This window comes from Carya illinoinensis, chromosome 8 (assembly GCF_018687715.1).
Source record: "Carya illinoinensis cultivar Pawnee chromosome 8, C.illinoinensisPawnee_v1, whole genome shotgun sequence".
Classification (NCBI taxonomy): Eukaryota; Viridiplantae; Streptophyta; class Magnoliopsida; order Fagales; family Juglandaceae; genus Carya; species Carya illinoinensis.
The window spans coordinates 28919671-28931700 of NC_056759.1; the positions used below are offsets into that span (position 1 = coordinate 28919671).

The 12030-nt window shown below is 34.7% G+C and overlaps 1 protein-coding gene across 1 annotated transcript; it reads right to left on the reverse strand.

Annotated features, from left to right (window-relative positions):
* Positions 1-266: 266 nt before the first annotated feature.
* LOC122318903 (epoxide hydrolase A-like) lies at positions 267-2768 on the reverse strand. Its single transcript, XM_043136645.1, has 4 exons — positions 2339-2768; positions 1914-2096; positions 1564-1805; positions 267-694 (listed from the first exon to the last, which is right to left on the reverse strand). The coding sequence occupies exons 1-4, from the start codon at positions 2618-2620 to the stop codon at positions 442-444; spliced, it is 960 nt and encodes a 319-aa protein (XP_042992579.1). The 5' UTR covers positions 2621-2768; the 3' UTR covers positions 267-441.
* Positions 2769-12030: the final 9262 nt, after the last annotated feature.

The window sequence follows — 12030 nt, forward strand, 5'->3', positions numbered from 1 at the left end:
TGTCATCGATTTGCAAACCCTTAGCGGTTATGCATTCAAAACGGCCTTTTGGTGGTTATTTCCTCGGGCAGCTCGAGGAACATGGCCCAGACCAATGTCCAATATTTTGTCTCCAGTGCACCATTTTGTTTTTATTGATATGTGTTGTACTGATTGTAACTGGATATTTTTTTTGGAGCTCTCCACTCCCTCTTTTTGTATTTTGTATTTTTTTTTAGTTTAATGAAATCTTATTCATGAAAAAAGAAAAGAAAAAGAAAAAGATGTTGTAACTTTTCTGTCTTTATTACATAAAGGCATAATACTATTTTGAGTTTGATGGAAACAATTGGGAGAGGTGGCATTTATTCAAAATCACATTGGTCGGTTCCCTAGGTGTATGGATGCTTCAAGATTCTATAAACAATATTTTTAAACATGGTTTTTTAAACACGAGAAAATCTACTGATCCTTGGTAATTTTCCTGATGAAGAAAAGAATTTCATCTGAGACTTCTTCAGCTTTCTCCTGTTGGATAAAATGGTGCCCATCTAGGAAAACAACTTCGACATTGGGGACAAGTTCCTTGAAAACATCCCCTGTCACATATTCCCTTGTACCAAAAGATTCGGAATTCAAATCCTTGTCACCTGCTATGAATTTTGTTGGGACAGTAATTTTTGATCCTTGCCATGGTGCCATAAGCTCCCAGTTCCTGTCACATGTTGAAAGAAAGTAGTGAGTACAAACGGAGTATTGGTATGGGCAATGATTTTAATCTGTATATGTGACAGTATGAGAGTTGAGTTTTACATTTGAATCATAATAGTGTGTAATTGTTACAATATACAATTTTATAAGCATTATTTAATGGGATTTGCTCTTGTTCACCCACATTAGCATTTCCCATTTTCCCTCCCAAGATATCGAATTAAATTTTCAACTTCGTTTCCTTAATATTAGCATACCATTGAACTTTTTTTTAGTGTTTTTTAGTTCATGCCTTTTAGTGTTGTAACCAATGGATTCATAAAGCTTATTGAATTTTAAAAGAATTTAAAGAATCTTTAAGTTATGGCTCTTGGGGAGTATAGTTTCTTTGACACTATATAAATGGTTCTTGGTCTTTCTCTCAACTTGAGCAGAGTTTGGGAAGCTGAAATACTTTTCTTGTGTACTCTTGCTAAACTAGCATTTATATAGAAATGAGGAAGATCTCTTTGCTAAACTCCTCTCTTCCCGAGAATCGATACATTTCATCACTAACATACAAATATAACAAAGGAATGGAAGAGAAGACCAAGTGCTCAATTAGATGTTGGAGATCAAAGTGTTGAGATTGTGACACTCTTTAAGGCTTTGTTGATTGCTTAATTACTCAAGATATATTAACTTTATTAGTTATATTCTTTTTTATTTAATAATTTTAACTATTTTTGAGCATCATGCAATTTTTTACAACTAGATACCATATTCTGAAGGTTCGATATTTTATTCATGTTTTTAACTGACCACCCCCCTTCCACCTCCCCCGGGAAAATATACACACACACAAACTAGAGTAACAGAAGTTTCTACACTTACAGGTCCATGGCACGATAATAATTGAGAGGACCTGTGAAGCCAGATTCCTGGAACTTGTCTGCGTAGACCTGAAGTTCCTCTTCAGTAATCCATTTTGGCAACACCGATGGGGTCTCCAGATAATCAATTATCTCCATACCTGGAGGAGCGAACAGAGCATCTGTCTTGGTTAGGAGCAAGAACTTCTTCATCACTGTTAGATAATCATACCTTGCAAATGCCCTCTCTGCTCTTCCAGGTTCCTAGTTAACCAAACATCAGAACATCAACAAGTTAGTCACATATATGATACCTTATATATATGCATAGTATTTATATGCAAGTACACACACAAACATAAACCATGGTACCTGGAACTGACAGATGTAAAAACCATCACCGAACATTGTTCTGAAAAATTCAGCTACTTTAGAACTTGGAGATCTGTTGAAGTATGGGGCAGATAGAGTAACTAGCCCCTTGACTCTGTCAGGCCTCAGCAAGCTCAAATGCCACCCAACATTTGCCCCCCAATCATGTCCCACCACAAATGCCTTCTCATTACACAATATCAGGACGAAGATACAGAGTTGACAGTCCCATAAAGACGCATGTATGAAAGAAAATGTTAAGTAAACTCCGATTATGTGGTACTTTTATCCTATAACAACATTTCACATAATTAAAGTTATTTACGTAAGCATAATTTTAATTGACATGACATCTTATGATAAGATAAGAATACATCGTTTCATACTCCAGGAATATCTAGTAATTACTCACACCTAAACGATACCTGTTGTTCACCTAAATGGTCCAAAAGGCCTATGAGGTCGCCCACAAGATGTATCATGGTGTAGGAGCTGGGACTTGGCGGGGAGTCAGAGTCACCATAGCCTCTCATGTCAGGTGCAACCACATGATAACCGTGATTTGCCAGAAAAGTGATTTGGTGGCGCCATGAATACCAAGTTTCTGGGAACCCATGAAGAAGAAGCACTAGTGGTCCTGCCCCTTGCTCTGCTATGTGCATCCATATTCCATTGGTTTTTATACTTTGGTGATTTACCTCACTCATGCTTTCTCACTTTTTGGAAATCTCACAGAGCAGGAGGAGATAGTGGTGCTCAATCCTATCAATGGCGGCCAGGCTGCTTGAAGAACTGTATTCAATTATGAAGTTTGTAAGTTTTGTAGTCAAAGTCAAATATGATGACTTTAGCATTAGCCGAATGGAATGGGGTTCCGTAGCCAAACGGTGGATTCCCCCTTGCCTGGAAGATTACAATTGGAAACCCGAAAATATCGCTGTATTTAAATAATAATAATAATAATAATTAATGACTCGGTCTCAGGGAGTTTTTTATTTATTGACTCGGTCGGTCATCTTCTAATAAAGCTTTGCTGCATCATGTTTTCATACAACCTAGAAGAAAAATGTTATATGGTTGGACGGTGCCACGTTAACACAGTGATGGTCGCGTGAAGAGAAATCTAGTTTTATGGATTCAGTGACATTTATTTTACCCAAAATTTGACATTTTCATTTAGACAGTGCCTCGTCATCACTGTTCAATGTGTCCATTGCACCTCAGTGACGAAGATTCCATTATTGATTAGACATGTTTACCATCACAAAGCGACTCCAAAGTTGCAAAGGCTCAGCGACCTGCAACCCCCTTTGTCGGACAAAGTTTCCATTAAATGCTAAAAAATCTTGTTAGGACTTAATTTCGAATTTTTTTATTTTTTAATACATTATTGAAAGAGAAAGTGAGGCAGGATGACTGACGTGCCCAAAGGAGTTCAACTGATATTTGCATTCACTAATTTTTTTTAGTCACGTAGCATCTTTTCCCAACTTATGTTACCATCTCTCGTGATGAATTATAAGAGTTGAATGTACGAGAAAGGGATCAACAACATTAGACCGTAAGATTATTGACATTGTAATTTTCAAATGATACAAATTATTTGAATGTTTGTTTTAAGAATGTGTGATTTCATTTCTCATTACTGTTCAGCTTTAGAATGGATAATTAATATGTTTCAACTGACTATTGAAAAATGATTTAGTAATATGGAAATGATACCATTACCACTGATAACTACAGGTTTACCACCCGTCTTATGTGGATTTTTTTTTTTTTTCATTTTTGCCTGCCATAAATGCCTGTCTCTGCCTTTGTTTTCTAAAGCTCCTGTTAGGTGATGTGATTGCTGTCAATCCTATCCCTCCGTCATTTTCAAGTTTCGTTTTAAATTTGAAATTCAAAATCATTCAGTGGCTGAGCCAAGAATTTATTGAGGGCTCAAATAAAATTAAAATAATATATATAAAATATTTATATTTTATTTTTATATAATTTTTTTTACGATATATAATAATTTAATAAAAAGATTTATAATAAAAATAAAATATTTTTAATATAATTTATGCATTAAAAAATTATTTGATATGTCAAGTAGGGGTAAAAACCGACCTATCGGCGCGGTTTTTCGTCTAAAATTGAAACCGCACCGATGGAAAAAAATGACACAAATCTCAATCGAAACCGGCTGGAGAATGGGGAGGAAACCGTCATCCTCGGTCTCGGCGTAACTTCGGTCTGTTCGTCGGTGTCATCAGTTGCTGTGTGCGCAGTGAGAGAGAGCGAGAGAGGACGATGATGCCGCGGTGATTGAGATTTTTGAGAGAGAGAGATATATGACGCCGTGAGGTGAGATTAAAGAGAGAGAGAGGGAGGGAGCTGGCCTTGCGTGGCTGCATGCGTCTTGAGAGAGAGAGAAAGCGAGAGAGAGCGAGAGAGAGAGGAGGGGGGCGGCGGCGCCAAAATGTCTGAGACTGAGAGTAAAAGAATAGAAATGGGGAAGAAGAGGAAGGGAACGTGCGTTGTGTTAACCCTAGGGTTAAACGGCGTCGTTCCTTTTATTATTTTTTTCAAATACTAAGTCCTAAAACGATGTCGTTTCACTTAAGTTTAAGTGAAACGGTGTCGTTTCATTTATGTATAATTTAAAAAAAAAAGATTTAAACTATCGGTCGATTCAGCGGTCCGGCCCAGGTTCAAACCGAGACCGAACTGCTGGACATCAGTTTTTCATAAAATCTACCATGCGCCGACTGGTTCTACTCCGGTTCCAACCAGTTCCGATCTCCAGCGGCCGGTCTGAGTTGGTTCCGATCGATTTTTCGTTAATTTGTACAGCCCTAATGTCAAGAATAATATATCATTGATGTAATATAAAAATATCCATACAAATATATTAAACAAAAAAAATACAGAGTGTCTAAAATTGTAACTTGCGTTCTTTTAAACAAAAGAATATCAAGTATTAAATATAAATCAAAATTCTTAACTATTTCTCTTTCAATATAGACAATGGAAAGAGGTTAGAAATACTACTGGTTATAGTTATCATTTTTATTTTATTTTATTTATAATAAAAATATGTATTTTATTTTATATGAGATGTGTTTTATTTATTTCATTTTTATATCAGATTAAATTTTATGGAGAGGCCAAAATATTTTTTAAAGGAGGGGCCAATATATGATAAATTAATATTATTTTATTAAATCAAAAAAATTAATATATATATTTTTCAAATTTCTAGGGGGCTTCCCGCCCCAATGTGGCTCTGCCACTGCCACTACTCTATTGTGAACCAACCAGAAAGCTTTTCTCCTCTGCTCATCCTTTCCCATCATGGGAACAACATTCTCCTCTGCTTCATCGCGAACCATCCAGGTCGATACCCGAAGCCTGCCTCCTCTCCTGTCGTGGCAAAACGTTCTCCTCCGCTCCATCACGAACCAAATAGGCCGAACGATACCCCAAGTCGAGCCTCCTCTCCCACCATGGGAACAACGGCACCGTCAAAGGTGAGATACCCATTCCCAAATTTCTCTCCCCCATTAAAGATCTCTCTCTCTCTCTCTCTCTCTCTCTCAAAAGCCTTGGTGTCACTCCCAGGTGGAGCCTCCTTTCCCCTTGGAGTTATGCCTCTTGCGGTGTAGCTACCGTTCAACGACACCTTCAAAAGTGAGGGTACTATCTAACTCCCACCAAATTTCTCTGTCTAACTCTCTCTCTATCTCGAGTTAGTGAGATTTGGGTGAAATCACACTAGGGTCCGCTGCCACCACCCCGCATAGTTGTCCACACTCTTGAGCCGCCATGTAAGCTTCACAACTTTCCTCTCTACAATTTTATTTTCTTGAATGATTAGTTGGATTGTTGTATACTACTATGGTTTATACTAAAGTTTATGAAAAAAATACTTGTTAATAGAAGGAAAAATGTTGGAAAGGAATGTTTGATCATGATTAATATTTCGGTATACTACTGTGGTTTATAAAAATCACTTGGTAAGCTTAGGGACACGCATTATTGTTCATAATAGAAGGAAATAAATGTTTGATTATGATTAGTATTTTGGAAAACAAGTCATGCAAATGTGTAAAAGATGATTGAAAGTCAGTCCAATGCATCTATTGTTTTAAAACACATTCATTGTTTTTAGAATAAACATATGGAAATCAAGTTTATCATCAAACATTACAGGACTTGTCCCTTATAACATAAGTGAAACCCGATTTTGGGACCTCTTCTTTCTATCCACATCTTGTCACTCTCACAATTCAAAGCAAGCTTAGCGAAATTATGTGCAACCATATCTAAACACAAAACACACTTCCCATTTAGATTTTCCATGGATTCTAGTGTCTTCTACAATCTATCCACACTTGGTTAAATCATCATCTCTACTGTTATTTACTTGAATTATATTCATTGCATCACCCTCAAATACAATTCTTGAAAATTCCAGCCAAAGTTTTAAATATTGTTTCCATGACTATTTTAGTTAAGGCACTGGAATGAAATATTTTAGAACATGTACCGTTTCAAGATTAATTATATATAAATATTTATATGTATATATAAGCTAACAACTAATAGAATAAATACATGTATGTGTATGTGTGTATCATGTATATGTGTATATATATGGAAGAATTAAAAATTTATAAAATGAATATATGTTGAAAAAATCACAAACTTGAGTTGAGACACAAAGAAAGAACAAAAAATAATAGATAAATTATTAAAAAAATAGAGAGAATGATGGGACACATTTAAAGTTACAAAAAGTTTAAAATTATATAAATATATTTTATATTTTAGAATTAGTTCAATGCCATATGAATTTAAAATTTACAAAAATAATATCTAAGTACAAGAAAATTACAAAAACAAGTTGAAATGGAATGAAAACCAAAATGCCAATTCCAACTGGAATGGCCAAAACGGACCAAAATGACTATAATTTGGAGCGAATAGGAATGAGGTGATATAGTATATCGGATACCACACCAGAGTGAAAAATTTTGGCCGTATCAGCTAGTATGGAACAGATTTAAAAACATTGATCCTAACTCAATAGCTAATTCTATTGCTCTCCTCAAAGTAAAAGCTTCATTATAACTAGTAGATAACAAATAATTATCTCTATGCCATCTTATATTAATATGGATTTAATCTCATTCCTAGCCAAACCTTTTTTTTTTTTTCACATCCACTGCTGCATCTTAATTAATGTTCACCTCATATGCCATCTAGCATTGCTTCATGCATTCATGGAATCCCCTTGTATCACCAACACATATTCTTGAGCATGCTGAAACTCATCAAGAATTGAAGTGGCTGCTACAATAACTATCTTCAGGACTTTCAAACTGATTCCTGAACACAAAAGCATTTAGGAATGTCCCAAATCCTAAACATAATTATTGTAACTTGATTGAGCTCCTTTTTTAAGCTTCTCAATTAGTTTCTACCATAAAACTAATTTATACAAATGTCATATTCATTGAACCTATAAAGATGAATGTGTCTCAACATCTTATATTCAAGAAATTTCGAGAAATTTTGTCAGCGAAAACTATTAGAGTTTAGAAACAAAAGATTGCAAGTCCCCGATATTATTTTCCAAAAAAAAAAAAAGAATCTTCTAATGATTCAGAATGAATTACCAACTAAGTCTAAAAGTAATATCAGTATAAAAATTTAAAACTTTTTCTAAGCCATCCATTGCAATAAATGAAGATATTTTAATCAAGAACTAAGCAGTGGATCTGTAACATCCAGACTCCAAAAATGTGATTTTATTATTATTATTATTATTATTATTATTATTATTATTATTATTATTATTATTATTATTATTTTGAGATATGTTTTAAGATGGTGTTTGTTTTTAATTGGGCTTCTTCTCCTATCCTGAGTATTCCCCAATTGGATTTCTAGTTTGAATAAGACCCCTAAATCGAAACCAACTCCCAACTCCCAACTTTATCTCTCTAGATCACTCACATATCCTCCCTTCTCCTTGCCTATAAAACCCCTGAGACCCTTTAGAAAATAAACACAAAAAATATCTAGAGAAAAACTCACACCAATAAGCTTAGTCTTCTGCCAGCCACCACCACCAACGGTGCCAGAAACTGTCAACTGACCTTGTGTTGTTGCACCCACTCCCTCAACTTGTGCCGTCGTGACTAGCACCTAGACCCACTGTCACAATGGGTTTCCTTCGCTTGGCCACGAGCTATGACGTGGGAACCAGGAAGCAGTGCTAAGAGATGATGATTGTAAGAATGTAAAGTTAGATGACCAAGGGTAGATCTAGTGCAAGAACTTAGTTTTCTTTTTATGATTTTTGAATAAAAAGTCACACATAGGTTCAGGTTGGGATTTTGGAAAGACAATATGTCAGTGATGTCGATAGTGTTAAACAATTATTGTATCTTGATTAGAAATGGTGAATGTAATTTTTATTTTGACAATTGGCTAGGGGACGGGGCCATTGCGAATTCAGAAGATGTTAGTGGAGATGAAAATTTATTGGTGGCTGGAATCCTAACTAATTCAAGTTGGGATGTGCCTAAATTGCAAACGTTGGTGTTGGAAGGGATGGTTGAGAAAATAATTGACTCACCTGTTCAGGTATTAGGTGGAACAGATGTGTGTATTTGGCAACCTAACCTAGATGGAAGTTTCTCTACTAAATCTGCTTGGCATCTCATTACAGCTCAGGGCCTATTTGCTTATGGAGAAAATGGCTTTGGCATAAATTTGTTTCTAGGAAAATGTCATTTGTTTAGCTGTGGATGATATCATTATTAAGCTAGGCATTTCTCTAGTTTCAAAGTGTCACTGTTGTGTTTTACCACAAGAAGAATCTATTGATCATATCATTTATAGTGGTGATTTGGTTGGTATGGTTTGGAATTATTTTGCAGATATTTTGAATGTTCGGCTCCCTCAACTCTAAAGATATAATGTTGTTATGAATGTTTGGTGGCTTCGAGCGTCGGAATCTTCTCAAGCAAGATGATGTTGTGGTATTCTGTCAATCATTATCACGTGGGAATTGTGGAGAGCACGGTGTGACGATAGAATGGAAGGAAAAAAACTGATTAAAAATGTGTGGTGCGGTGGATTAAGCTAATGTTAATTGATCTTTTTTCTCTACATTGAAAGTTTGATAGATTGCAATGGCAAGATATCAAAATTTTACAAGATTTAAATTGTCCAATTGTTCAAATTGTCAAGAAAAATATGAAAGTTGTAGCTTGGACTAAGCCGAGTAGAGGGAAGTATAAACTAAATGTTGATGGCAGTTTGCTCAGAAATCCTAGTTTAGCAGGTGGAGGAGGGGCTATTAGAGATCATTCTGGCCGAGTGATTGCGGGCTTTGCAACTCACTATGGGCAGGTCTCCAATAATGTTGCTGAAGGGAGAGCTTTGCTTGATGGTTTAAATTTGGCACAACAATTCGGTATTCGAGACATTGTGGAGTATGATTCTGAAGTTATTGTGAGATGGATTGAGGTTGATAAATGCAACTTATGGTATTTGTGGGACTATTAGGATGATATCAAAAGTTTGTTTTCTGAATTACACTGCTCCATTAGTCAAAGCCAACATGGTTGCGAACTATCTTACTAAAGAGCGTGCTTATAATCGATGTAAGTATTTTACAGGTACTGACCTTGATAGGGGAATCCTTTGCGGATTATTACATATGGATTTTTGGCGACTTCCTTATTTACAGTTGTAATTATTTTGTTCCTCAATTTTTCATTGTTAGTAATGTTTTTTATTAGGTTTGAAAATTTTTTGATCACCTGGGGTTGGGTATTCTTTCTTATTTTATGTAAACTCTCAAGTGAATGCTTTGTAACTACAGTTTTCCTCCGTCATATATAAGGGCTCTTTAATAAACTTGGGATTGGGCTGCTATGTGGGTAGCTCCGGCTCTCTTTAAAAAAAAAAGGTTACACATAGGTTTAGTTTATATTTTTTACTTTACGTTTTCAGTTTCATGTTTCAAAAACAGTTATGTTCAATTATTGGATGTTTTCAATAAATGAAATATTTTAGGATATGAATCTCTTTATCAGACAATATGTTATATACATTAATAACATCTCTATCTTACAAGAATTGGGTGTTACAGGATCACAATATCAAAGCCTAGTTAAAATGTTCTAATATGGCATCTCCAAAGATGTCTGAATGGGTTTAGCACTTCAAAAAAAATCAAAGAAGAACACATAACACTTCCACTTTATCCACTCCAACAAATAAAATATCAGACACTAAGAATTATCTATTGGTAGATAATTATCCATTGAATACCATACTTCTACTTTTTTGCTTTTAAAATTTCTCTTACCCAAGGTAGTTTTGCATAAGTGCCCCATACCAAATTACTAGTATGAGGAACTTTTCATCTTTTGAATCAAATGTAGGAAGAACTTCATAGCTACTTGACTTTAAAGAGGTTGAAGCTTTTATATTTTAAAGATGCTGGAGCTGCATGCAGATTGTATTTTAGTGCTCTCTTCATTTTATGTTAATTTGGCTAGTATGTGATTTGTTATGCGACAGCTTCGATAATGAAAAATGTCTACAATTTTGTATCAAGCTCAGCTTTTAGATCAATATATGATGATCCAATATGTCGATGTAGTGTGAAAGTGAGCCTAAAGACTTGTCATAAGGGTGCAAATAATGGCAGACATTTTTTTACTTGTAAGAATTGGCAAGTACGATGTGATATTTTAATCATGTCGATGTTGTTGGAAAATAAGCTTGTAGCTACGTAATCAACACAAGATATTAGAATTTCAACATTCAACCCCAATAAATTGCACAAAATTGCCACAACACCTTTACACCAAACTCAAGAAAATGAACATTTATATAACATAAGCATGCAGGTAAATATAACCACACTCAATAATATAGTAATATTCAAGGACTGATCAACTTACTTAAACTATCAAACATCTTAATATATATATATATATATAAAGATAAATTGTGTGTTAAAAAATGTACAAACAATAATTTCTTCTAATATACTAGTTTCCTTTCAATATAACCACACTCAAACCTATATTATATAGTTACATCAATAATTGTACTATTTTGAGTAATATTTAAGTTCAGCATAAGTGTTAAAGTATTATATGTATGGATTTCAACGTCTACATCTTGATATATAAGAATACAACAAGAGTTATCCTCATCCAAAAGTTGGTAAGACGGTTGTACCTACCAAGGGAAGAGAAGACAACCTCTAGTTAATATCATCCAAGAACCATATTATATAAACAATACTTGCAAACAATACCATAGTTGACTGCGTAGTAGAAGCTATGGAAAAGTCAGGCTCGACCAAGCTAGGTGATCCAAAATTTGCTATAGTAGTTCTATCTGTGTGTCATATCTTTGTTTATTTTGAGTTTCAAGATGTATAGTTAATGGTGATAGGTTACAAAATATCATTAAAAACACAAAATACTTAAATTACCTGACTTACTCGATTCTATTGAGCCTTCCTTGCTTTAAACCTATCCACTGCCTTCTTAGCCATTAATTGTTTCCTCTTAGAAATTGGCCTATCTTTATTGCGAGCAGCAACAAGATTTTTAATTTGTTAGAACCTTTTTTCACCCCTATTGATTCAATGGACTGATTATCATACACTAGTTGGACCTCAACCCTACTCTAGTTTCAACTTACTTAACCAACTCATTAACTCCGCATAACATTTATTTGAGGTGCTTGTAATTTAAGAAATATAGTAAAAAGTTTTATTCAATTTATTCATTTGGTGTACATTTGGAATATAACTCAGATCATTGCAACTACTTCAAACAAGCATATAATCTTGTTTCAGGCCGTTTCTCCATCTATCACGGATGTATTTTACAAGCAACTTTTCCTTGTCATGAAGTGTCAACACAAGAATGGAAAATCTAAACCAAATGCCCTTAAAAGCAAACAACCGATTGTGCAGCTTGTTTTGCACTCTTCTTCATTAAACTCACCATATTTTATACTTTTTCTAAACCCATCCATAACTTGGACTTAATTAGTCATATAATATGTAAAAATCTCTCTTTCACTC

What these genes read in the sequence shown, in the direction of transcription:
- LOC122318903 (XM_043136645.1), bottom strand. Translation starts at nt 2,620, where the DNA reads ATGAGTGAGGTAAATCACCAAAGTATAAAAACCAATGGAATATGGATG. An exon ending in TTTACATCTGTCAGTTCCAG is followed by an intron (nt 1,806 to 1,913) that starts GTACCATGGTTT and finishes TTGGTTAACTAG; the next exon opens with GAACCTGGAAGAGCAGAGAG. An exon ending in TATTATCGTGCCATGGACCT is followed by an intron (nt 695 to 1,563) that starts GTAAGTGTAGAA and finishes AACATGTGACAG; the next exon opens with GAACTGGGAGCTTATGGCAC.